This window comes from Otolemur garnettii, unplaced genomic scaffold (genome assembly GCF_000181295.1).
Source record: "Otolemur garnettii isolate 467f Iridium unplaced genomic scaffold, OtoGar3 scaffold00042, whole genome shotgun sequence".
NCBI lineage: Eukaryota > Metazoa > Chordata > Mammalia > Primates > Galagidae > Otolemur > Otolemur garnettii.
The window spans coordinates 3462856-3490006 of NW_003852437.1; the positions used below are offsets into that span (position 1 = coordinate 3462856).

General features: G+C 39.2%; 1 protein-coding gene across 4 annotated transcripts in view; it reads left to right on the top strand.

Moving 5' to 3' along the window:
- Positions 1 to 11167, top strand: part of SHPRH (SNF2 histone linker PHD RING helicase) — an 85473-nt gene extending 74306 nt beyond the window's left edge. For 3 of the 4 annotated variants that reach the window (XM_023513517.1, XM_023513516.1, XM_023513515.1), the window contains 4 exons: positions 884 to 970; positions 1922 to 2100; positions 7714 to 7794; positions 9269 to 11167. In XM_023513517.1, coding sequence (XP_023369285.1) covers positions 884 to 970; positions 1922 to 2100; positions 7714 to 7794; positions 9269 to 9365 — 444 coding nt within the window. In that variant the 3' untranslated portion in view covers positions 9366 to 11167. The remainder of the gene's footprint in view (positions 1 to 883; positions 971 to 1921; positions 2101 to 7713; positions 7795 to 9268) is intronic. The other variant, XR_002773547.1, reaches the window with a different exon arrangement.
- The last annotated feature ends 15984 nt before the right edge of the window (positions 11168 to 27151 follow it).

The following is a 27151-nucleotide window of genomic DNA, read 5'->3' on the forward strand; positions in this document are numbered from 1 at the left end:
GGTCTCAGTCTGGCTCACGTTCCACGTGCCTTGGCCTCTCAGAGCGCTAGGATTACAGGTGTGAGCCGCCACACCTGGCAAAGATAGAATTCTTTTTACAAAAATTTGATGATACAACTGGGCACAGTATATCACACCTGTAATCCTGGCACTTTGGGAGGCCAAGGTAGGTGGATTACTTGAGCTCAGGAGTTCAAGACCAGCCTAAGCAAGAGACCCTGTCTCTAAAAACAACCAGGCATTGTGGTAGGTGGCTATAGTCCCAGCTACCCGGGAGGCTGAAGCAAGAGGATTGCTTGAGTCCAAGAGTTTGAGGTTGCTGTGAGTTTTGACACTACCATAGCACTCTACCAAGGGTGACAAAGTTTCAAAAAAATTTTTTTTGATGATACTTCACAAGACAATTCCTGTGTTTCATGGTTTTATATTAATTTCATTTAGGAATTTTCTTATTTTAATATTAAAAAATTGGAATCTATAACCTTGAAAGTCTTATTTTAAAACCAAGTGTTTAGAAAAAGGAAAACTAATTTACTAAATAAAGTGTTGGGTAAAAACTAGTTCTCATATTTGAAAGATAAGTGACCACATCTAGTATGTTCTCCATTATTTATTTTCTGTTATTCATTTATCTTAATTCAGTTTTCAAAGATACCAGTGTTTTCACCCTGTTTGCAGCCACCATTTGATGCAAAAAGTAAAAACATACACCACTACTATTTCAATATAGAACTAAGTAATATTGATGGTGCCACATTTAAGGGTTTCGTTTTTATTTACTTAACTAGCATATAAAAGTTAATTTTATTTAATCAATTTTCAATCCTCTTTAGATAAAAGATATGTGTACATACTGGTTTTCTTATTGTTTTATGTGTTGTAGTGGCAAGATGTATTAGATATTATTTCAAAAGCTCTCACTGACAACAACATGGAATTTGCACAAATCAGTCGTGTTAAGACATTCCAGGTATGTCAAGATTTTCCTTCTATTTCTTTGTAGTAGAATCTGTTGCAAATGGAAACTGGTAATAAGTAGCTTACTACATTTATTGTCCTATGTCGTACATAGTATAAGCCACAAAGTCAGGGTTTGACTTCTTGGTGAATTATACAATTAACAGTTGAAAGCAAAGTAGAGAAACTGTAGCTTTTTGGTCTACTTAATTATACCCATAGCAAGACCATTTTGTTTTTTTGGAAAGATCCAACTTAGGGTCCTTTTCTTTAATACAGGAAAAGATTGACTATGACAGACCTTTTGAATGGACAGCAGCCTGGTGCCCAGGGTTTAGGTTCTAAAGATGTGTCAGGAGGAACTGCATGTGGTCAGAATTGCCCTTGGCATCACACTGAGCACAGTGACAGGTGCACACCCTAACACTCTCTCAAAGACCAAATGAAAATTTAGCAGATTCATGTCCCTAATCTCACATGAACTGCAGCACATTATCTGTCTGTCTGTATTTCTTTTTCCTGTAACCTTGTATAGTTTAATTTGCACAAACCACATGCTTCCTGTGATGTGATTGTACTAGATATTATAAAGCAGGCGTCCTTAGACTACAGCCCGCAGGCCACATGCAGCCCACCGAGGACATTTATCTGGCCCACCGGGTGTTTTTGCCACCACTGCCTGGCCTGCTTAGCAGCCGACTCATCCCGAGGCCCACAGTCTGAGGGACAGTGAACTGGCTTCCTGTTTAAAAAGTTTGAGGACCCCTGTTATAAAGGATAAGAGCACTTATGTGATACCTTTCCTCATAAAGTCAAGCAACAAGTTTATATTTTCTAAAATTGGTAATTTTCCATTTAATTTTCTTACCATTAGATACCATTAGACATCTTTAAAGTGAGCTATAATATACTGCTCTTATTTTAACTGATTCAGCTAAAATTAAAATGTACCTTTCTTTTTTAGGAGAACCTTTCAGCATTTAAACGTGATCCTCAAATCAATATTTTGCTGCTGCCCCTGCACACAGGTTCTAATGGACTAACTATCATTGAAGCAACCCATGTCCTCTTGGTGGAGCCCATACTGAACCCTGCCCATGAGCTGCAGGCCATAGGGAGGGTGCACCGGATCGGACAGACAAAGTAAGAACTAAAATTCCATCAGTCACATCTGCTTCAGTTTGCTGAGAAACCAAGTCAGCACTTACACTCTTCATTTATGTTCATCAGAGCCTATTTATTACTGACTTATTAATTTTTTAAGCATTATTTTATGACCAAAAGGTATGAGATTTCCAACCTTCCCTCTTGCAAGCAGCAACCCCCCCCCCACACTTTCCCCAAATTTTTGTCTTCTTTCTTTCAAAAACCTGATCTTTTTATCAAAAAGGCTTATCAGAAATACCTAAGACAGGCTTGGCACCTGTAGCTCAAGGGCTAAGGTGCCAGTCACATACACCACAGCTGGCAGGTTCAAATCCAACATGGCCCTGCCAAACAACAATGACAACTACAACTAAAAAATATCTGGGCATTGGGGTGGGGGGGGCTGTAGTCCCAACTACTTGGGAGGCTGAGGCAAGAGAATCGCTTAAGCCCAGGAGTTGGAGGTTGCTGTGAGCTATGACACCACAGCACTCAACCAACCCAGAGTGACAGCTTGAGGCTATGTCTCAAAAAAAAAAAAAGAAACAAAATACCTAAGACAGCTGGAGAGTTGAAGGTAACCATCATGACTTTGGGAAGAATGGATTTTTGATTGTCTGAAATAGGCCTGTGTTTAAAAGAAGACATTATCTAACCACAACTGAAAACAAATGGCTCCTTTCTAAGTTCTTACCTTTAGGAAAGAACATCCCTCGGGTTAGTTTTAAAGGAATAACTAGATTTCGTTTAAGACCCAAAGCAAACCTAGTAGTGAAAATTATGTGGTATGTGTACCGTTTTTCAAATATCAGAATGGATGACTATCTTTTTAAGGCCCCCCAGATTCATTATCTCCTCCATGTTAGATGGTTTTTAAAAAGACACACATTCATATTAAATTCTCACTAAATCAGTATTAAGCACCTACCATATGTCCGGCATTATGATAAAGACTGAAAATTCAAATTGAATATGACCATCTTTTCCCCCAAGGAGGTCTCTATGTAGTACTGGAAACAGGTGACTTAAAGTATTATGGTACTGTGTGTAGAGTGTAATAATAGACGTACTGGCTAGGGAAGTCTTCATTATGTTGAGTCTTGAAGGAATAATTATTTCAAAGTTGGGCTAGAGAAGGTCATTCACACAGCTAAAGAGACTTGTATGTACACAAGTAATGTGGTGGTGAACAGCATGGAGTTTCTAGGGTCTAGAAGGACATAGAAAGTACTTGGCATATAAAGTAAAGAAAGGGAGTAGCAGGAGGAGAGGTCTTGCATGTCAAGCTCGGGAAACATGCGCTGCTCTGCAAGCAGTACCTGCAAGAGCAAATAAGGAGTTTTAATTTTAAACAGGGAGGAGATGTTCATTAGCCTTAAAACAGGGGAAAGTTGTGTAATGGAAATAAATGCAGGCTCATTCTAAAGTACCACCAAGTGTCATTTAAAATGCAGTTACATCTTATTTGGGTTTTGTTGGTTTTCTGTATTTTCAAACACTAATATATTGTCTTTCTAGTGTTTTTCTACAGCATAGACTGGACTCAGCTCAGGTTTAGAGCCATAAGGAAAGGCCATTGAGCACTCCCCAACAATCTTACTCTGCTTCCTAGTAAATTGAGTTTTCTGCTTTCTGAACAGACTATCTTAAGTATTCTCTATCTTCCTTCTCACATTGGTGAAAATCTCGCCTTATACCAGGGAACCGAATACAGTCAGATTAGAAGCACTTCCATCTTTCCATCATCACCATGAACACTGCCTGCATCAGTGCCCTCCTCCTTCATGTGTTAGGGCTTTATTGAGCATCTTCTTGGTACCAGGTACTGCTCTAGATCCTTGAGATTTTCATGAAGCTTAGTTCTATCTGTAAGGAAGTTGAGAGATACATAGTCAACAGCAAATGTAATAGGAAATGGAAAAGTAGAACAGGGTGAGGAAGATTATGAAAGCATGTCTGGGCAGGTGGAAAGGTATAGAAGGCCTTATTGAGAAGGTATCATCTGAGCAGAGATTTGAAAGGGGTGGGAAAGTTATGCAGATATCTTGGGGAAGAATGTTCAACTAGACAGCATACTCGGTGCAGAGACCCTAAGTCAGGGGTATGGCATGTTTAGGGAATGGCGAGTAGCCGGGTTGCTGCCGTGGCATGAGCCAAGGGAGAGAGAAGCATAGATGACATAAGAGGACTTGGCGGGGAGGGAATTATACTGGACCCAGGAGGTTGCTGTGAGGACATTGCTTTGACTCTGGAAGACAGGGAGCCTGGTATGATCTCACTTAAGTTTTGAAAGAATCATTCTGTGGGCTGTGTTGAGATGAGATGGGGTAAAGGGGGCAAAGGAGAATAGAAGCAGGGAGAGCCTTGGAGGTCATTGCAGTCATCCTGCTGAGAGCTGAAGGTGAGTTGACCATGGTGGGGACAGCATACATGGTGAGAAGTGGTCAGGTTCTGGATAAATTTTGAAGGTGGAACTGATACTGTTTGTGTTCAGCCTGGACATAGGGTGTGAGAATGTCGAGGCTTTTGGCCTGGACAACTAGAAGGATGCTGTAGCATTGATGAGCTAGGGAAGATGATGGGGCAGAAAAGATTTAGTGAGGGAAGAACAGAAATTTACTTTAGATTTAAGTTTGAGACATTTATTAGATATGCAAATAGAGGTTTTTATTCTGTAATTGGATATACAAATCCAGAGTTGAGAAGTCTAGGCTAGACTAGATAAACATTTGGGGTCAACAGCATGTAATGGAATTTTCAAGTCATGAGATGGAATGAGATTACCCAGGAAGTGAGTGTAGATAGAGAAGAACTGAACTCCAGGGCACCAACGTTAAAATGCCAGGAAAAGAGAGGAACCACAGAAGTGACAGATAAAGATCCGTGAGTTAGGAGAAATTCACAAGACGGGTGCCCTGGGAGCCAAGTAAAGAACATAATTCTAGGAAGATGTAGTCAAGTCTGTCAAATGCTGTGAAATGTCAAGAAATTTTAGGGTTAAGAATTATTAGGTTTAGCAGCATGGAGATCAAAGCCAATTTTGATGAAGTGGTAGAGGTAATAGCCTGATTCGAGGGCACAAAAGAATGAGAAATACTCACATAACCAAGAGGCGTTAGGTAACTTGTCCGTAGTCACACAGCTAAGTAAAATTGGTGGCAGATTTCAGGTGTAGCCGTTCTGCCGGCACAGTCCATGCCTTAACTGCAGCATACTGCTGCTTCTGTGCAGCTGGAAGGACCAGACTGGTATTTTGATGAGTTTTGCTGTAGAGAAAAGGAAGAGAATGAAATCCAGGGAAGGGGGTTATTTTTATTTTTCCTTTTAAGTGGAAAAGTAAGGGAAGGATTCATTAGAGACAGAAAACACTAGTGAGGCAAAAGGGAGGAGAATGCTGGAACCGTGCTGTCGAGTAGGCAGGGACACCCGGGATCTACGACTGAAGCAGAGGGACAGCTCCAGGTGGGAGCACAGCTGTGTCATCTGTAGTAACAGCAGGAAGGTACTGTGTATGCCTTCCCTGTTGGTACAGCCAAAGAAGGATCCCCTTGTTTTGAAAAGCCAGCCATTCCATTCACCCTGGGTCCCATCCATTTTCATATTCTTAAGGACTTTCCTTTTATACAAGTTGAGTATCCCTTAACTAAAATGATTGGGAGCAGAAGTGTTTCATATTTGGAATTTTTTTAGATTTTGGAATATTTGCATATACATAATGAGATTATCTTAGGGCAACATGAAATTCATTTATATTTCATGTACATTTTGTATATGTAGCCTACAGGTAATTTTATACAGTATATTTAATAATTTTGTGTGTGAAACAAAGTTTTTTTTTGTTTGTTTGTTTTTTTGAGACGGAGCCTCAATCTATCCCCCTGGGTAGAGTGCCATGGCATCACACTCACAGCAACTTCCAACTCCTGGGCTTAAGCGAGTCTCCTGCCTCAGCCTCCCAAGTAGCTGGGACTACAGGCGCCCGCCACAACGCCTGGCCTGGCTATTTTTTGGTTGCAGCCATCATTGTTGTTTGGCGGGCCCGGGCTGGGGATTCGAACCCGCCACCTTAGGTGTATGCGGCTGGCACCTTAGCCGCTTGAGCCACAGGCACCGAGCCTGAAACAAAGTTTTAACTGCAACCCATTAGATGATGTCAGGTGTAGAATTTTCCACATGTGATGTCATGTTGGCACTTAAAATATTTCAGATTTTGGAGTGTTTCAGATTTGGGGTTTTGGGATTTGGGATTCTCAACCTGTAATAGATCACCACACAGGTGTGCTTTCATGTTATCCATTTTTAAAAATAAAAAGCAAACACTTCCCTACATTCCATATCTCTCTCTCTCTCTCTCTCTCTCTCTCTCTCGCTCTCTCGCTCTCTCTCTCTCGCTCCCATTCTCTCTCCTTTCTGATTTTTTTCTCCCCATCATATTAGTGAAAGAGGCTAATAACATTGTTAATGACTTGCTTCTTGCCATGGTCTGAGGATTGTTTTTCTCCATCTATACTCCCAAGATGAGTTCATCAATATCCCGGTTTTAAGTAGCATTCACCTGGATGACTCCCAAATGTTTATCCCCCAAACCAGACATGCCCCTGTAGCCTTTGTCCCAGGTTCACATATCCAGTTCCGTCTTTGTATGCTTATCTCTGGACTCTGCCCTCCCCTTGGGTACCTGTCAAATGAGTGTCTAACAGGTTAATCATGGACAAAATAAAACCATGTTCCATTGCCCTCCAACCCCAAGCCTTCCTCATTTTACAGCATGGCACTCTCACCTCTAGTTGCTCTGATCAGAAATCTAGGGATTGTCTATATTTCTCTTTCCACATCTTCATCCAGATCTTCATTTAAGTCTTGTCAGCTTGACACCCAAGAGATATTCCAAATCTACCAACTACTTATAGTCTCCACTGATAAAACCAAGTACAGTTCACTTCTCTTACCTAGATCACTGCAGAACTTCTTAACTGGCTTCTCTGTACTATCTGGCTCCACTCCTGCTGCCAGACATTTCTAAAGTACAGTCAAGTATAAGTCGAATCATACATAAACTCCCTGCAGGTTTCCCATTATAACCACTACAGAATCCAAATACTTGGTCATGTCCTGTAAGACCCTACATGATCTGGGCCCTGCACAGTCTCCAACCTTACTACCACGTCTCTCCCTTGTTTGTAGAATGCTTCCACCATGCTAGCCTTCTTTTGACTCCTTGATCACTTGAAGCTTGTTCAAGTGTCTTCTCTTCCCAGGGACCATGCACAAACATGCTGCTGCTTCCTTTTGGTGTTCTTCCTACTCCTTCTCCTGCTGGCCTCATTCCCATCACTCTGTTCACTCCTGTCTCAGCCTCCTCATGGTATTGTCTGTATCTGAAACTTGTTTTTAAATCTGTTTGCTTTCTGTCACCCACATGAGAATGTTAGTTGTGAAGATTAAATAGTACATTTTACTTGTTGCTGAATCTCCCCCAGGCACCTTGATTAGTACCTGCCACAAGTGGGCACCAACTGACTAGTGAATAGAGTGTATAATATGGGAAATCAGTTTGTACTAATTTGCTTTAAGATGTTTTTAAGCTTAAAATTGTTATGTGTCTTCTAGACCTACTATTGTACACAGATTCCTAATTAAAGCAACAATAGAAGAAAGAATGCAGGCAATGCTGAAAACAGCTGAGAGGAGGTAGGTAACCGTCAGCTACAACTCGATAGGGGAAAGTTTCCCTTTTTTTCTTTTTAAGTCACTCACGACATGTAAAGTTTTCCTGTTTAAGTATATGTACATGTTTGGAACTTCATTAGATGACAGCAAAAGATGTAAACACAAATACTTTCTAAAAGCAAAGTGTGACATTTTGTCTATTCGTTATTTCATAGTCACTGCTGTGATCATTCTATATTTGAATGAATTTATTAATAGGTTATAATAAGTAAAAATACTTAGTCTGTGTAACATGGATCACTTTGTAAATGAAATATATCTTTTTGCCTGACTTATAGGCCTTAGGCTGATGTGTATACACTGAACTTGTATTGCTGCATCCTATTACACTCGTTAGTCAAATGCAAATAGGAATATCTGGATGGTAAAATTTGGCTGATAACTGTGGTATCAATTCCAAAGGCAGAACAGAAGCAGAGAAGAAGCCAAAACAGTTTTAATTTTAAAAACTTGATCTTTGGAATCATAAAACTTTCTAATGTTTATGCCATAATTTTTTTTAAAAGTCATTTTGAAAATAAAAACCAATGCCTTTCTACATCCTTGGAGGATAAGGATTGGAGGATACCCTAGAAAGAGATACTTTCTTCGAAGCGATTGTTTCCACAGAGGTACTTTGCATAGTGAAAAAGCAACTTGAAACTAAAAATTTTTTTCCATTGGTGGTTTATGGGAAAGAAAGAGGATGCTATCACAAAAACCTAAAACATGAAAGCTTTTTTGCCTTGTTTCCATGTGTGACACTTCTGCGACTTTTAGTTTAAGTTGCATTAGTAAAATATCAATGAGAAGAAAAACCATTGAAAGTCTCTGAAAACAAATTAAGTTGGGCACAGTGGTTCATGCCTGTAATCCCAGCACTTGGGGAGGCCAACGTGGGAGGTGGCTTGAGGCCAAGAGTTTAAGATTGATCAGCCTGGGCAGCATAGTGAGACCCCTTCTCTAAAAGCAAAATATAAAATAAACCAGGCATGGTGGCACATGCATATTGTCCTCATTACTCAGTAGGATGAGGCAGGAGGATCACTTGAGCCTAGGGGTTTGAGGTTATAATGAGCTATGAGCACACCACTGCCCAGGTAACAAAGCAAGACTCTGTCTCAAAAAATAAATAAATAAACAAAAATGTAGATGGTAGGAAGATAAGTTTTAAGGTAAGAGCCTTAGTAGCAGTTGTATGGAGCTTCTTTTTTGTTTTACTAATTGGGCAGGAAAAAATATTTTATAGCAAGGCCCGAAAATAATATATAGACATCTTTACCAATTTTGGCAAGATTTAATAATGATCTCACTGCCTATTTTTTTCTGGCATTTTCATACGGCCCAGTTATAAAAACTTAAGAACAAATATGTATCTAGTCTTTTTTTATTACAAGTATAATCACTGATTTGGGGGTGTTTCTTTCTGACTGTGCTCACTTGGAAAACCTTGCAGTCACACGAACTCATCAGTGAAGCATTCGGAGGCATCCGTCTTGACCGTGGCTGATCTGGCAGACCTGTTTACCAAAGAAACTGAAGAGCTTGAATGAACTGCACTTGACTCAGTCCACAGACTTCAGTGTATCAATAAACTTTCATAGCTGTAGAGCAAAGTTATAAGTTACAATAATCCAGTAGATGTCAGTAAACACTGTTCCTAGGTGAATGAATTTGTTTCTTTTTTTAGTTATACAGTGGCCTAGCACTTACTGTATGCTCTTCAACATACTGTATTCAAAAGTTCTATACAGATTTTTAATTTTACGTTCCTAATAAAACATTTATTTTTGTTTCAAAGAGTATATCTGATGCGGCAAGAGAATTAAGAGAGTAATGTGTACTTTCCTTTTGAAAAGTTAAAAGAGTCATAATAAGAGAAAAAGTAAACTAGTCTAGTTTTATATGACCTGTCAGATTCATATTCCAACATGAATCTCATTTTTGGAAGGGCCATCAGTGTCTATAGCACATGATTCACCAGTATCTTGTTGGTGATATTTTAAGTAGCTAGTGAATTATATTAACCCTTAGTTATTTCAGTAGGTTTAGACTCCATGCATACTAGTTTAATAGTAATACAACTCCTAACGATATGTTAATATCAGACAATTCTTTCTTTTTTCTACGTCTTGCTACAAAAAAATCTAAACATTGAAAACTTTTCATTTTTCTGTTATGTATTAAGTAGTGTCAAAGTGTTGTAACATTTACCTTAAAATTATCTGCATTCTCTGCTCTTGATTTTTGAGTTTTTATACATTTTTAAGATTGATATATCTGTACATATGGCAATTTTTTATGATTTTAAGTCTTAACCACTGTAACATGGAAAATATGGCAGGTTTTTTTAATTATCATTATACCAATGTATTAGATTCTCTTTCTTTCCTGTGTTGTGTAACTAGACTTTTTAGCCACGAATACGTAAATTTGGACTTTGTTATTTAATCCAGTTCTTCCGTTAAGGTCTAGTGTATGATCTTTTGAACAAGAGAATGCCACGTTCATATAAGCAACTAGTTGCAAGTGGTAATAACTGAGTGTTTCTTCTTCTGTGAAGAATTAATGAACTTTGAAATCACTGAATAAGGACTAGCTCATTGTATCCTGGCCATCTGATATAATACACATGTTCTTGTTTTGTTTTCTTTGAGCCTTCAGTTTTAAATGACCCTCTGGACTCATTAGCTCCTGCTTAGCTGCCCAAAAAACTAATAGAAATATCCCGTGGATCCCATTTGTCCAAGAGGCTTTGGTGCTTAGTTAAGGTGCATTTTCTTACTCTAGTTTTTTTGGGTGATATAATTCAGCTGAAGAAACACACACTTTTGGTGCTTATTCTTCAGTTGAAGGGAGATATGCATTGATTATTTTATATGAAATTAAATTGAACTATTATTTTTGTAGCTCTTTACGTAGTCTAGAGAGCTTTCCTGTATATTTAAGTATTTAATTTGCCCAGCACTCCTGTGAGAAGTTTCGATAATATCATTCCTGTTTTAAAGGTAGAGAACTGAGGTTCAGAAATACTGAGAAGCTTGGTTATGACATATAGCGAGTAAGCATTGGAGTTCAGGTCCCCTTACTCCAAATCTCATGTTCTTTTACTAAATCATATGTCATGCTTAAGTTCAGAAGGCCCATGTTTATAATTTAATAATGAAACTATTTCAGTATTTCTTTTAGTTTGTTTCCTGGCATTACTTTATGAAGTGTGTTTTGGAGAAAACAATTTGATATGCTTCAATTTTGTAAAAAATAAGAAGGACATATATAAATATACTTGTCTGTATTAGAGAAAAGCTGCTCTTATTTATTTCTGTAAGATATCATCAATTAAATATTTTAGTGGAAATTAAAATTGTGGAATTATTGAATTTCTAAGCCATAAAATATACAGGATGTTTTGGTTTTGTCTCTTAACAAACAATGTCAAAATTTCTTGTACTATAGAATTCCATATTTTAAATACATTTATTTCTTCGAAACAATTGTGACAGTTCTTCCAATTCAAAAGAAATGTAGATCTAATCCCCCACATCTTGGCTGCAAGCAAAGAATTTTTAAATTTTCTTCCTCTGTCATTTTATATTCACTGACATACAGCTGTGTTCATAAGTAGTTTTGTTTGAGTAGCTGTACTAATGAATGAGTGAAAAAGTCACATCGTCTCAGTTCCTAGAATAGCCTCAATCCTTAGAATTTAAATGGGTTTGAATCTGGAGAATCACTCTGTTAAATGACTCCCGATGAACTGAAAAGATATATTTATAGACAATATAAACTACACATACCTAATTCCATAACCATTTGCTTCACACCCAGATAGCTTTACTGTGCTATTGCAGCTTCAGCTTTTCTCTTGGTATGACCTCAGCAGAATGAGCAAATGCATTTAGTTTTAGGAATTGGTCCTTTTCATAATTAACAACAAGAAATAAAAATCTTAACATAATTTAACATGTAACTATTAATATTTTACAAATAATTATCAAACCAACCACTTACCAAAATATTAGGAATTGGCTGGATGCAGTGGCTCACACCTGTTATCCTTAGCACTCTGGGAGACTGAGGCAGGAGGAGTTCCAAGATCAGCCTGAGCAAGAGCAAGACCCTGTCTCCACTAAAAATAGAAAAATTAGCCGGGTGTTGTTTCAGGTGCCTGTAGTCCTAGCTACTTGGGAGGCTAAAGCAGGAGGATCACCTGAACCTAGTAGTTTGAAGTTGAGTTGAGCTAGAACTGAGACCATGGCACTCTAACCTGGGCAGTACAGTGAGACTCTGTCTCAAAAAATAAATTTAGGAATTGAATTTACCAATGCAGAATTAATCAACCCAAGCTACCCTTTCATGTGGACAGGGGAAAATGATGCCTTTTCTAGCCCCTGATTTACTAGCCTCTTGAGATTTACTGTGCTTAAGTTGTTCATGTTTATTAATCTACAGAGTACTCTTTTCAGAAATATAGAAAGAATACTATCACCTGTGCTGAAAGGCTGTGACTTACTTAAATTGAATTAAAGGTATTTTGCAGTTTTTCCAGAATTTAAACAAAATCGCACCATAATGTCACTTCATAATTTTTAATCAGCATGCAAATTCAAAAATGAAATTTCATTGCAACAGTATAGTGCAAGGAATGCATTTTAAGCCTGCCAGCTCTGACATAAGAAATTAATCTTAAGTAATATTTCTTCAAAATGAGAATGGTTAATTTTCCATTTTATGAAGTTCTCCGCTTCCAAGAATTTCCATTTACCTCTGTATGTATAGTGAAAGCCACATGAATGCTCATCACTTGTGTGTTGAGTATGAACCACTTACAAGCCTTCCCTTAGAGGAAGGCTGTGTGAGTAATTAATAACCCCAGTGGAAATTCATGTCTTATAGTGGGCATTTGTGTTGCCCCTGAGTTACAGAACAGATAGTACCACATACAGAAAATAGCATGAAAACTTGGCAGAGACCACAGTTGCCCTGCTTGCAGACAGCCTTCCAGGGGTATGCATATCTTGTCTTTGAAAAGCAAAGGTCCCACACCATCCTTGGATCTTACCTCATTGTTTAATGTTAGTAACTTTCAAGTGACTTTGTTATATTGGACTAAATGCTTCATAACACAGCTGAATACTGATTTTCCTGCAAAATTGGAAATTAAATAGCCCCGATTATATAATGATCCTTTGTACAGGTGACTACTGTTATTAAAATCACTAACCTTTTTTCCTCTGCCTATCAAATAATCAGTCATTTTAAAGGTCTTTCTCCCCCAGGCCCCTTTGTTTCTTTGTCTCTTCAGTAAACCTGCTCTTAACTTCACACCCCTTCTAGAGCCTATTGGAGGAATATTTTGTCCAAGGACCCATCTTCAACCTTTGGAGTCTTTCCAGATGTGTGGTTTCTATGCCAGCACAGTTATGATCACTGACACTTCTAGTGCCCTACAGAGAAAACATTTGTGCCCAAACTTCCCTAGAAATGTAGTTTCCTCTAAGTTTATTACTCACTTAGAGTATACCTACTGAAGTCACCTATAGTCATTTTCTGTCTTGGCATTGTCATTTAGCTTACATTTACCATGTCATGTCCCTGATTCTGTAGCCAGAGCCATAAGGCACCTGTGTCCTCCCAACTTCCCATAGTCAAATGAGTGCTACATTCAGTTATTTTTGTAGACCCTTTGTAAGACTTTCCATTGACTAAGATGAGTGCATTATTGCCTGTTGACAATACTGAGTGTAATTTTCTTTTGTCATAGAATCTTGTCTTTAGTAAATGCAAACCTATGTCTTAAGCAAGAGTGTATTTTACTTTCTGATCTTTATCAGAATGTTTATAAATGATTGAGCTTTTAAACTGCGAAAGCACCAGTGCAGAATGTTCTATTTACCTGAAACGTCCTTAGTGCTTTTCATTTACCTGAAACGTCCTTAGTGCTTTTCACTTCCCTACTCCCCAGTTACAAACGAGTTACTGCATATGATCAGCAGGTGACCATTCTGCCCTGCACACAGGTTCTTCCTGGCAGAAGGTTGGCCACCAGCATGACATGTACAGGTAAATACTTGACACGGTGCTTCTGTCTTAAGTTGTTGATGATGACTCAATTAGGCATTCGTCTAGTTTATGCAGATTTTTATGAGATTGTTTCTATTCATAATCTTTATACATGCAGCAAAAGATTAGCCAAGTTACCTTCTAAAATTGGTTTGGCCTTTCAAGTATTATGATGAAGATCTTTACTGAGTAAAAAACCACTTTATTTATTTATTTATTTATTTATTTTTAATGTATGGGTCTTGCTCTGTATCCCAGGCTAGAGTAAAGTAGCCTCATCATAGTTCACTGCAGCCTCAAACTCCTGGTCTCAAGCCATCCCCCTGCCTCAGCCTCCCATGTACCTGGGACTACAGGCCACCCAGCTAGTAAATTACCTTTTAGTTCTTTTTTTCTTTTCTTACATTATTCCTTCATTGTTTTTAATATTATTTCCTCTTTGGTTTTGAAACTCTAGGTGTTGGAAAAAGCAGTTTATTTCCCATTACATAAAAAGAACACTTGTCAGACCACTGTCCAAACATCCTAAACAGGAGCTAATGGACTTACTTATGGGGAGAACATGGGACTACAGGCGACCTTCAAGGGTAACTCACAAAACTGTGTCCATTCCAGCATCTCCCCAAAGTCTATTATTGTTTCGCAGATTCTCAGAGGCATTCAAGGCCTGCAAAGGAACCATGACCATGGACAACAGTTTCTGAGTGTGGGCCTTGGGGACCCCCAAGATTTCAGGAAGTCTGAAGTTCCCTAGGTTTTTCTTTATATATGTCAATAAAAACAACATACTCAACATATTTATTAATGAAGCAGGTATATGAGAATATAGTTGCCTTTGATTAGGGAATCTGAAAGAGATCTGCAAAATCCTAAGTGCCATTATTTTTACCATTTTTTCTTTTTTATTTGGAAAAGAATTATTTCTCAATTGAAAATATGTTACCATATAATAGGTTTATTTTTTAATGAGTTAATATTTTTGTATTACTCAGTTTTAATTCTAATATAGTAAATACTTGTGGATATAACCGATATAAACAAAAGCTATTTAGAGACCTCAATAATTGTGAGGTATAGAAAGGATTCCCAAACCTCAAAAGTTTGAGAACTGCGCTGACAGCCTGTATCATCTTCAGTTTCTCTTCATCAAGAACAAGGCAAGGAGTTGGCATAAGTTTTCTAGCTGCTTGTAGCAAAGTGCTATGTGCACATCTTCAGGGGTTGTACTCGAAGGCTCCTGTAGCAAGACATCTCCCCACAAAGCAACAGTGCAGGCACGTTCCGTGGACTTTGCATAACAAGAACTTCCATCTAATTTTGGACCTTTGTATTCTTTTTTTATTTTTTTATTTTTGCAGTTTTGGGCCAGGGCTGGGTTTGAACCCACCACCTCCAGCATATGGGGCTGGCACCCTACCTCTTTGAGCCACAGGCGCTGCCCTATGCTTTGTATAAAAAAATGGTCAAGTTTGCATATAGCAGCTTTTAAACCAAACCTTTTCTCCATATGAGTATAAAATAAACACAGTAATATTCTGTGACTGCTGTGTGACCACAGAGATAATTGCCACCTGTAGTGGTCACTTTATGCATCAATTTGGCAAAGCTGTAATCCCAGTCATTCAATCAAATACTAATCACTGGGTTGCTGAGAGAATATTTTGAAGGTGTTACCAAAGTCCATAATCAGCCTATTTTAAGTAAGGAAGATAATCCTAGATAACCTCAATAGGCTTGATTTAATCAGTTTAAGGGGCTTAAGAATAGACGTGGAACTTCCCAGAAGGAATTCTGCCTGTGAACAGCAGCTTCAGCTTGTTATTCTGCCCTGCCTGACGTCTGGCCCTCTGGATATCAGATTGGCCTAGCCAACCCCTACAACTGCGTGAGCCAATTAATTCCTTGCAATAAATCCATTCATATATTACTGCTGCTGGTTTTTCTCTGGTTGAATCCCAATTGAAAAGGATTTCCCTTGAGAAAAATGTTCAAATAGACAAGGCACCTAAACTGCAAAATTTTTACTTAGCGAATGATGATACTATTGATCCTGCCACTTCTAAAGAGCATTGTAATGTTTTTAAGATAATATATCCAAAAATGTGTAGACATGACCTTCACATGTAAAGAATAAAGGTTATGCAAAGCAAAAAATTATGAGATAGCTTTTGAAATAATTATCACTGGTATCCATAGTGGCCTCCAATTCTATACCTAAGAATAGACTCGGAAATCATTAAAACGTGGGAAGAAAATACTGGAAATTGGCTCGGCGCCTATAGCTCAACCGGCTAAGGCGCCAGCCACGTACACCTAAGGTGGCGGGTTCGAATCCCCAGCCCGGACCGCCAAACAACAATGACGGCTGCAACCAAAAAATAGCCGGGTGTTGTGGTGGGCGCCTGTGGTCCCAGCTACTTGGGAGGTGGAGGCAGGAGACTCGCTTGAGCCCAGGAGTTGGAGGTTGCTGTGAGCTGTAATGCCACGGCACTCTACCCAGGGGGACAACTTGAGGCTCTGTCTCAAAAAAAAAAAAAAGAAAGAAAATACTGGAAATTATATTGGGTGCGTGATGCGGTTTAGTTGTCCCCTCCAAATCTCATGTCAAAGTTTGATCCCGGGTATTGGTGGTGGAGCCTCATGGGAGGTGTCTGGGTCATGTGGGCGAGTCCCTTAGGAATGGCTTGGTGCTGTCCTAGCAGTGACAAGTGAGTTCTGTCTCAATTAGTTTGCGTGCAACCTCCTGTTACAAAGAGCCTGCCACGTCCCTCCTCTCTCTCTCTCCCTTCCTTCCTTCCACCATGCTTTCCTTGGCCTTGTCACCATGAGTGGAAGCTTCCTGAGTCCCTTACCAGAAGCAGATGCTTCTTATACAGTGAGTCAAATAAACCTCTTTTTTATAAATCCTAGCCTCGGGTTATTTCTTGTATAGCAGTGCAAACAGACTAAGACTGTGGGAGAGAATTTATGAAAGAGAAATTAAGCTTTCGCTTAATCTGCAGATCAACATGAACACCTTCCCATCCGCGTCCCCGACAGTTAGGAGTCACTGGAGAAGGTGTGAGGCCGTGCTCTTACTTATTTACTCCCAACATACTGTTCCCCTGTGCCTTATTACACGAGTTTACATCGCAGGTTATACTACCCAGCTTTAAACTCACCTTCTCAAAATGAACAAGTAACATTAGAAGATTCTTCCTACAAAGAACCCACGTATCAAAGGTAATGGTAATAACTACCACAAACAAGCAGAAAATACCACAGCTGTCACTTTTTACATCTGAGCTCCATTAGCCACGGGAGTAGGTAAAAGCAATGAAGACTGATCAGCTCTGTCAAGGCGTCAGCCAACAAAAATTCTGGATTATCAAGAGGATCTGAAATACAGATTTATATCCATCATTAACAAGAACTGCATTCCTGTGATGTTTCTGGCAGGTATTCTTTCTAATGTAACCCCCTAAAAGGGAATTCTGAAATAAACTGAAATAGAACTCAGAATCAAAATCTTCATTTGCCAAAGTGGCTGAGCTAAAAAATTTTTTAAATACTGAAGTATTTGGAGAGGGGAGGGGGGATGGGTAAAGGGACAGTGATTGGAGGGATCACTTCTACGGTTTATCTTACGAGGGTACAAGTGAATCTTTCTAAGAGTAGAAAATAAACGTCTTAACACAGTAAGAAAATGACATAAAGGCTATGTTAACCAGTTTGATGAAAATGTTTCAAATTGTATATGAAAACACACTGTACCCCATGATTGCATTAATGTGCACAGCTATCATTTAATTAAAAAAATAAGTATTTGAATAGCCTTGTTTTTATTTAAAATTTTAAAAGAAACTAAAAGTTTTAATAACATGAAAAGGATGTTTGTCCCTTCAGTAAATAAAAATAATATTCTATCTTATTTACATTCTTAATGTACCTTTAATTTATATATGCTCTAAAATTGAAATATACAAGTTCATTGAAATTTTAAATATGCATTGGATATATAACTGCATAGATCTTTTACTGATGAGCTAGGTGATTAAATAAGGTTGGAGATCGCTGGAAGATAAATGATTGTTGTCCTTGTGGATGTGAACATAGTCCAGTTATGCTTTCATCACTCAAAACAACGTTAGGACTCTTGAAATTACTTTCAAAACCAGTTAAGCAATGGTTCTCAACCTTCCAAATGCCACGACCCTTTAATACAGTTCCTGTGGGTCTCAACCCACAGGTTGAGAATCGCTGCAGTTAAGAAATCATGCAGCTTCTTCATAACCTCACATCATTTTGTTTTGTCTTTTAACCAAAAAAGATGTTTTCTATTTGATTACCACATTGCTTACAAGGCTTTGCTGGATATATAGATACTTCTTGAAATGGTTTATATTTTTAATCTTTTAATTCATAATCATGTCAAGAGTTTTGCTTGGGAAATGTAAATATAAGTTATGTTAAATTTATTCCATGTCTCAAATTTTTTTCAGTCAAAAAGTATTAGGTGCACCTAATTTATGTTTAATAATAGATAATTTATCTTCTCATAAATTTTCTAGTCTGTTTTCAGGAAGAAACCTAGTAACATGAACAACAATAAATATTCTGTTTGCAGAAACTTTAAACGCTAATGAAATTAACATTGTCAACAAATGTTTGTACTCAGTCTTGTGCCTTCCGGTGCATACTATTTTCAGGTTTATCTTCTGGATGTGTATCAGGTAAGGGGTGTGGCGAAAAGTGTCATCGTGTCTCAAAACAGTAGGGAGGAGCTCATCACCTTTCCTACCCAATACAGAAGAGGAGCCCAGAGCATCAGGCACAACGTTGATTACCCCTGGGAAGGAGTCTTTGAATGCAGAATGAATTACCAAAAGAGACAGTGAATCCCTTTCTGAAAGATTTCAAGAAAAGGCAGAGATTTTTTTTTAAGTGCAGGTAAACTTTAGGAGGCTCTTCTAAGTCCGGTGGTTAAATAACTATGCTATACCTCTCTGGGCTGGGGCCTAGTTCTTGGCAACATAGCCAACGGCACCGAGAAGGTCGGGATCAGAGGTAAACATTGGACCTGCTTTGGTGCCTCCTTCCAGAAAATGGTGAAGAAAACTGACATCAGCCATCAAACCAAGTGCACTTGGTCCTTCTGTGGAAAAAACCAAGAGGAAGAGACGGGCTTTGAGGGTCTGGCACCATGTTCCTACATGAACACAGTAGCTGGTGGTGCCTGGACCTGTGACCCACTTCTGCTGTCACAGTGAACTCGGCCACCAGAAGACTGAAGGAATTGACAGACCCGTAGAAGCTCCATTTTTCAGAAATCACACGCCCATAATGGGCTAATTTATGTAACACACACACAAAAGAAACTGTGGTATAGTATTTTCCATGTTTGCTTTTTTCTTTTTCCAAAAATACATAGTATTAAGTTCTTGGCTTTCTTTAGTGAAATAAGTATAAAAACATAGGGGCAAGGGGCTGCTATTTTCTTTTTTAAAAAGTGAATGTAGAGCAACTATTTTTTCAAATAGGAAAGAGAGAGTCTTCCATTTACTGGGTGCTCAGTAAATAGTTGTTGAATTTAACTGGTTGGAGTAACTTAGAAACATAACTCTCAACAGAGCAGAGTCATGTGTTACTAACGCATTTGCGCAAATCACGTCCGCCAATGGCATCCATGTAGTAAACACTGAAAAGCCATTGATTATTTGCAGCAGACCATATAGCTTTATGGAAAGGACAAGCAAGAGTTAAGCTCGGAACACTCTGTAAATATAAGAAACGCCTGTAACAGCTTGGTAATATAATACCTTGGCGATAAGGGCATGGGGGAGGGATTCGGCTGGCCTAGACATGAGAGCACGTGAGATGAGAACATCAGTGCTTGGCAGTCTCTACACCTGTGGTGCAAATAGCCACAGATCCCGTCTGTAAGTAGTTGAGGAGGAGGCAGTCAGGGAGCTCCTTCTTTCACGCACTTGCTCACTCTGACTCTTTGGCTTCTCCTGCTCGCAGGGCATTTGCCTGGTGTCTCTCTACGAAGACTGCTAAGATTCACTCTCTTGCTAAGACTGTTCCTCTCCCTTCTGCTACTCAGGCACCTAAGGGTAATTGTTCCTAAGCAAGATAGCACAGCAGTCCTCCTGCTACAGATAAGCGGGACCAGAGACCTGGCCAGTCCCTGGCCCTGACAAGTGGCGAGGAGGATGGGATAGTGGACAGCCACTGGCAATTATTTCTCTAACTTTATTATTACTATTTCTTTCATATTTAACCTTACAGGAAGTTCTGATAGCAACAAATTGATATAAATCTTTTCCATAAACAGTAAGAAGTATTATTTCTTCTGAGAAATAATAATAGAGAAAGGGACCATGAATTACTGAAGGAACCCATCCCCCAGAATAATAAAGTATTGCCAGGTTTCTCTCACACGAGACAAAAATCATGGGTTTTCCTCTTTGATAGAGGGCACATTCAACCTTAAAAAGTACAGATACTCAACAATAAAAAGACAAATAATTTTAACTGGGTAGAGGATTTTAATAGATATTTCTCTAAAGAAGATATATAAGTAACCGATATAGAAGATGAGAAAGACGATACATAAGTAACCAATAAGGACATGAAAATATGATCAGCATTAGTCACTGGGAAATAGATATACAAACTGAAGTGGGAAAGGCTGGAGGAGAGGTAGGAACAGGGAGAGCCCAGGAGACTTCCAGGACAGTGAAACTATTCTGAATGAGACCACAGTGGTGAATACATGTCATTCTCCATTTGTGGGAACCTATGAAATGTTGGGGACTCAGCCTACCCACCTCCCACATCTGAGCTCCACACCCATCACCAGGAATGAACCCTAATGTAAACAGTGGGCGAAGGGTAAATGATGTGTCAGTACAGATTCACCGACTTTAACAAATGTGTGGTGGGGGTGTCGACAGAGGGGGAGGTTATATGCAAGGTTGGGGGACAAGGTATTTGACAACTGTGTTCTGCTCAGTTTTGCTGTGACCCTGAAACTGCTCTCAAAAATGAAGTCTGCTAAAAGGAAAAAATCCAAACAGCACTTCACACCCACTAGAATGACTATAATTAAAAAATAGTAACAAGTTTTGGTAAGGATATGCGGAATTGGAACCCTCATACATTGCTAGTGGAAATGTAAAATGGTACGGCCACTTTGGGAAACCATTTGTCCATTTCTTAAACGTGTGCCTACCAGCTATGCCACTCCTACACACTTATCAAGAGAAAAATATACATCCATACAAAGTTTGTGTATAAACAGTCTGGCCATTCCCCACACTGACACCCATGACCCAGCAATTCTATTCCGAGGCGTACACCTGTATGAGTCTGTTAGCGCTGCCATAATGAAATACCACAGAAGGCATGGCTTAAACGCCAAGAATTTATTTCTCACAGTTTGGGGTGCTAGCAGTTCTGGTTTCTTCTGAGGTCTCTGTCCTTGTCTTGCCGGTGGCTGCCTTCTCCCTGGGTCCTCACGTGGTTTCTCCTCTACCCACCCAGCCTTGGTGTCTATCTTATAAACACCATTCCTATGGGATTACGACCCCATCCTAGTAGCCTCGTTTTAATTTAATCACCCCTTTAAAGACCTCATCTCTAACTATTTTACATTCTGAGATATGAAGGGGTTAGGACTTCAACACATGAATTGGGGTGGGGGGGCCACTATTCAGCCCATAACAGTACCTGAGAGAAGTGAAAATATGAGTCCACATAAAAACATGTACACGAATGTTCAGAGCAACATTAGTTATTGTGGGCCAAAGTGGAAATGACCCAAGTGTCCATCAAATCATAAATGGATGACCAAAATATGGTTTATATTTTCAATGGAATAGTATTTGTACAATGAAAAAAAAAAGAAATGAGGCATTGATCCATGCCACGGCATGGGTGAACCTTGAAAATATTATGCTAAGTGAAAGAAATCAGTCCTAAAACACCATATGCTTCTATTTATATGAAATGTCTAAAATAGGATAATCGTTGTTTTATTTTATTTTTAGAGGCAGGATCTCAACATGTTGCCCAAGCTGGATTCAAACTCTCAGCTGAAGCAATCCTCCCACCTCAGCCTTCAGAATAGCTGGGATTGCTTGGGCATGACACCAGGCCTGGCAAGAAAAGGCAGATCTTTGGAGAAAGAAAACACATTAGGTCTATGGGAGGAGTTGGGGTGACTACTAATGTGTTGGGGTTTCTTTATGGGATGATAAAAATGGCCTAAACTCAGATTGTAGTGATAGTTACACAACTCTGAAAACACTAAAGCCATTGACTTGTACACTTTAAATGGCTGGATTTTATGGTGTATGAATTATATCTCAAAAAATATACTTTAAAACACTTTTAATGTAGCACAAAAGATCTGTATTAAAAAAAAATCATTTGGCATGCAAAAGCTTTGGCACAGCCAATTGTAGATGAAAATGAGACAGATGGTCTTCAAAGTATGAGGCACACGTTGTAAAGAATATCGTACTCCAGGCCTGTGAATCTTGCTATGTTGGCAGCCACAGTTAAAATGTAGCATCTGGAATCATGGCTACGCTTGATACTCCATTGAATACCTTGCCAAGGAACTGCCCAAACAATGCAAAGATGAAGTTCTTGGACAGGAAACAAAGGTGATGGTTATCTTTTTTGGTGACTGGTATCTTTTGAAAACTTCTCATAATCCTCGTAACAGTCTTAGGCAAAGCCTCCCTCTGGTACACCTGCCAATTTCTAATAAAGAATCAAATGTGGCTAGGTGTGGTGGCTCACACTTTTAATCTTAGCACTCTGAGAGACCAAGGCAGGAAGATTGCTTGAGCTCCGGAGTTCAAGACCAGCCTGAGCAAGTGCCAAACCCTGTCTCTAAAAATAGCCAGGAGTTCTGGCAGCCACCTGTAGTCCCAGCTACTCAGGAGGCTGAGGCAAGAGAATCACTCTTGTGGGCTAGGCTGAGGCTATGGCACTCTAGCCTAGGCAACAGAGTGAGTGAGACTCTGTCTCCCCTACACCCTATAGCCCCACAAAAAAAGAATCAAATGATGTTCTTTACTGACCATAAAACATGAAACCTCAGCCAAGCACGCCTATAGGTTCACGCCTATAATCCTAGCACTCTGGGAGGCCAAGGCGGGTGAACTGCTTGAGCTCACGAATTAGAGACCAGCCTAAGCAACAGTGAGATCCCATCTCTACTAAAAGTAGAAAAACCGAGGCAAGAGGATCACTTGAGCCCAAGAATTGGAGGTTGCTGTGAACTATGGTGACGCCATGGTACTCTACCCAGGGCAACAGCTTGAGACTCAGTCTCAAAAGAGAAAAAAAAAAAAAAAATGCAACCTCAAAGTGGTATGTTCTCCTGTCCTTGAAGCACAACCCTAGAGAGCCAGCCTTGATGTTGCACTGAACAGTCCAACAGTAAGGCTCAGTTAAGGGAATGCAATTGTGATTTTCTTATTTTAATTATTTAGATTTGTTCAACTCTGGAGCAACTTAATTCTATCATCCATAGATTCTAAGTCTAAAGAGAAAACAAGATAACCAAGAAGAAAGAAAGTGCCAATGCCAGTCACGGCTTACCTTTCCTTTTTCTGCCCATATTTGCATCAGGCTCAAGCTCCGGATGAGTCTTATCCGCTGGGGCGGAACAGCCTCTATTACTGGTTTTCAAACTGTAGCACTATCATTGGAATCAGAATCACCTGGGGGCCTTGTTAAAACATGGACTTTTTATTCCCTCCCTCCCAGTTTCTAATGCTTTAGGTCTGGGTGGATAATTATTCGACTCTAATTGGTTAGAGGTTAAAATCAATGTGAGGGAAAGAGAATTATTCTCCTTTTGAGTATATATTATGACAAGCATCTTTCAGATGTATGCAATTGCCTGCCTTTCACATAACTAAGTAGCACAGAAAGCTCAGTTCTTTCTATAGTTCACATTCCTTTGATAAAACCCTGATCATTTTAATGATTTCTACAAGCTCTTCAGAAATATTAGACTCTTATAAGAAAGACACGACATACCAACAATGGCTTTCAAAATACTGCCTTGAGGAAAATTTCTGTTTTTCTAGTTGGATCACAACATTTAATATAAGATAATTGTGGCACCAATTAAAAACACAAAGGTATTATGAAATGGATACTAAGAATATGCATGAATTATTACTATAAACAGCATTTTAGTTACATAAAATAAATTACAAATTAGCCCAAAATTTAATGACTTCAAAAAACAATAACTATTAGTTTCTATCTCTCGTGGTTTTTGTGAGGCAGGAGCTCATGAGGTTGTGGTTGCCAGCTGTAACTGCAGACAGCTTAAAGCTCAACCGGGATGGACTTTGTATTTATTTTATTTTATTATTATTTTTTTTTGAGACAGAACCTCAAGCTGTCACCCTGGGTCGAGTGCTGTAGCATCACAGCTCACAGCAACCTGAACTTCTGGGCTCAAGCAATTCTCCTGCCTCAGCCTCCCAAGTAGCTGGGACTACAGGGACCTGCCACAACGCCCAGCTATTTTTTGGTTGCAGCCGTCATTGTTGTTTGGTGGGACTGGGCTAGATTCGAACCTGCCAGCTCAGGTATATGTGACTGGTGCCTTATCCGCTTGAGCCACAAGGTGCTGAGCTGTGTATTTAATTTTTGACATATAGAATTGTTTACTATTTGCCTTACCTCACTAAAATGTAGACTTCATATAAGCAAGAATTTTTCTGGATAGCTTTGGGTTTTTTCATTTTGATTTTTGTATTTTATTCCCAACATTTAGAACAATCCATGGAAGATAGTAGGTGTCCAACCAACATTTGTTGAATGATGTTATGTTTGAAAATTCTCCTCTTTAGTTCAGGAGAACTGGTAACCCATGCCTGTGATCCTAGTACTTTGTGGAGGCTGAGGTGGAGGATTGCTTGAGCTCAAGAGTTCAAGACCAGCCTGAGCAAGTGTGAGACCCTATCTCTAAAAATAGCTGGGCGTGTGGTGGGCGCCTGTAGTCCCAGCTAGTTGGGAGGCTGTAGCAAGACGATAGCTTGAGCCAAAGAGTTTGAGGTTGCTATGAGCTATGATGCCACAGCACTCAACCCTGGGGACACTGAGTGAGACTCTGTCTCAAAAAATAAATGAATAAAATAAATAAAATAAAAAGTATCATTTAAGAATTTGATCAATTATTTTATTGGAAGAACAATGTCTCATGAAATAAATATGAGAGGTATTATTATTTAGGAAAAACAAAGCAAACTATGATGGTTCAAATTTCTAGCTTTTTCCTAAAATTTACTGGTAATCCATTGTAGATGTTTGTGTTTTTCCCAAAAATGGTATTTTAAGAAATCAGCTATAAAAGCTATTTCTTTATAGCAGACTTCTTTTTTATAGTGTAATGACTACCAAGACAGTACCTTATTCAACCTTCACATTGAATTTACTGAGCAAGAGACTTAGAGGGATGGGGATTAAAAAACAAGACTCTTCTAAAAAGTCAGTTGATGATTCTTTACTTTTTGACAGTTTATATTATGAAGTAAAAATATTAGATATTCATTTATGTCATTCTGCTTTATAATAATGCATAATTTCATAATGCATACCAAGGGGGTTTCTTATTTCCATTATCTTTCTTTGTCCTACCTAAATACTGATAAATTTACCTTAGCCTCACTGAAAACTGGTGACTTTATCAAAGCTTCCTAATAAGAAATGGCATTCAAAAGATGTTAACTCTACCCTTTTATTTGGGATTCAGTATAGAGTTAGAGCAACTAAGCTCCACAACTCATCAGCTGTGTGATCTTAAGCAAAGTTGTGGGCTTTGGGCTGTCTTCATGTGTAGGAATGTGGATAATGATGTTACTTGGTGATAGAAGATAAATTGTATCCACCAAAAGTTCTGGTGTTGAAGATCTAACCCCCAGTGCCTTAGAATGTGACTGTATTTGGAGACAACACCTTTAAAGAGGTAATTAAGGTAAAATGAGGTCATATATGAGGTCAGAATATTAAGTTCATAAACTCTTCCTAGAAAGAGTGCTTACCTACCTCACTGCTTGCATATCACTCTGGTCACCTTGGAAGCACTCCCCTGGGGAAACAATGCATGGATGCCAGTCCCTAGTCCACCCTTCAAAGCAATTCTGGAACTCTTTTTCTGAACTGGTCATTATAGCTGTCATCATACAAGGTCAGACAATTAAGTTTGCAAACTCATCCTAGAAACCAGCTTTGAAGAGTAAAATAGCTGCTGGCGTGGGTGCACAGCTTCCCAAGGGGAGAACTTTGCAGGGTCAGACAATTAAGTTTGCAAACTCATCCTAGAAACCAGCTTTGAAGAATAAAATAGCTGCTGGCGTGGGTGCACAGCTTCCCAAGGGGAGAACTTTGCAGGGTATTGTATGATATTCAGCAATGAGGTTTGTAACACTTCTCTGCAATGAGTTCACAAACTTAACTGTCCTATCTCGTAGGTGGGCCCTAATCCAATAGGGTCCCTGTCATTATAGGAAGTATGGATTTGGACAGAGACAGGTGGAGAGTGGAAGTCATGTGAAGACACAGGGAGACAACTACCTACAAGCCAAGGAGAGACCTTGGGAGAAATCAGCCCCACTGACAGCTTGATCCTAAACTTCTGGCCTCCAGAATTGTGAGAAAATTGATTTCTATGTTTCAAGTTGCTCAGTTTGTGGTATTCCGTTAGGGCAGTCCTAGAAAACTAGGACACTGGCAAAGTTTTCTTGTTTTGCTTTGTTTTTAGAGTCTAGAAGAGGGATTTTGTGCAAGTATTAATATCTGTATTTGTGCCTATGGCTGCTAGAACAAATTACCATGAACAGCAGTTCTGGAGGCCAGAATTCTGAGATCAGATTTACTGGGATAAGATCAAGGCACTGGCAGGGCAATAATCTCTCTAGAGGCTCTCGGGGGATGGGGTGGGGTATTTCTTGTCTCTTTCAGCTCCTGGTGTTGCTGGCATTCCTTGGCTTTTGGCCACATCACTCCCACCTGCCTCCATTGTCACAGTGCCTTCTCTCTTCTATCTGTGTTAAATCTCTCTTTGCCTCTACCTTATAATAGCACCTGTGATTGCATCAAGGGCACAGTGGGTTAGTTCAGGACCATCTCCTCATCTCAAGATCCTTTACTTAATTTGTTGTGCAAAGACCCTTTTCCCATATAACATCACAGTTACAGTTTCCAGGGATTAGAGTCTGATATCTTTGGGGTCATTATTCCACGGGCAACATGGGGA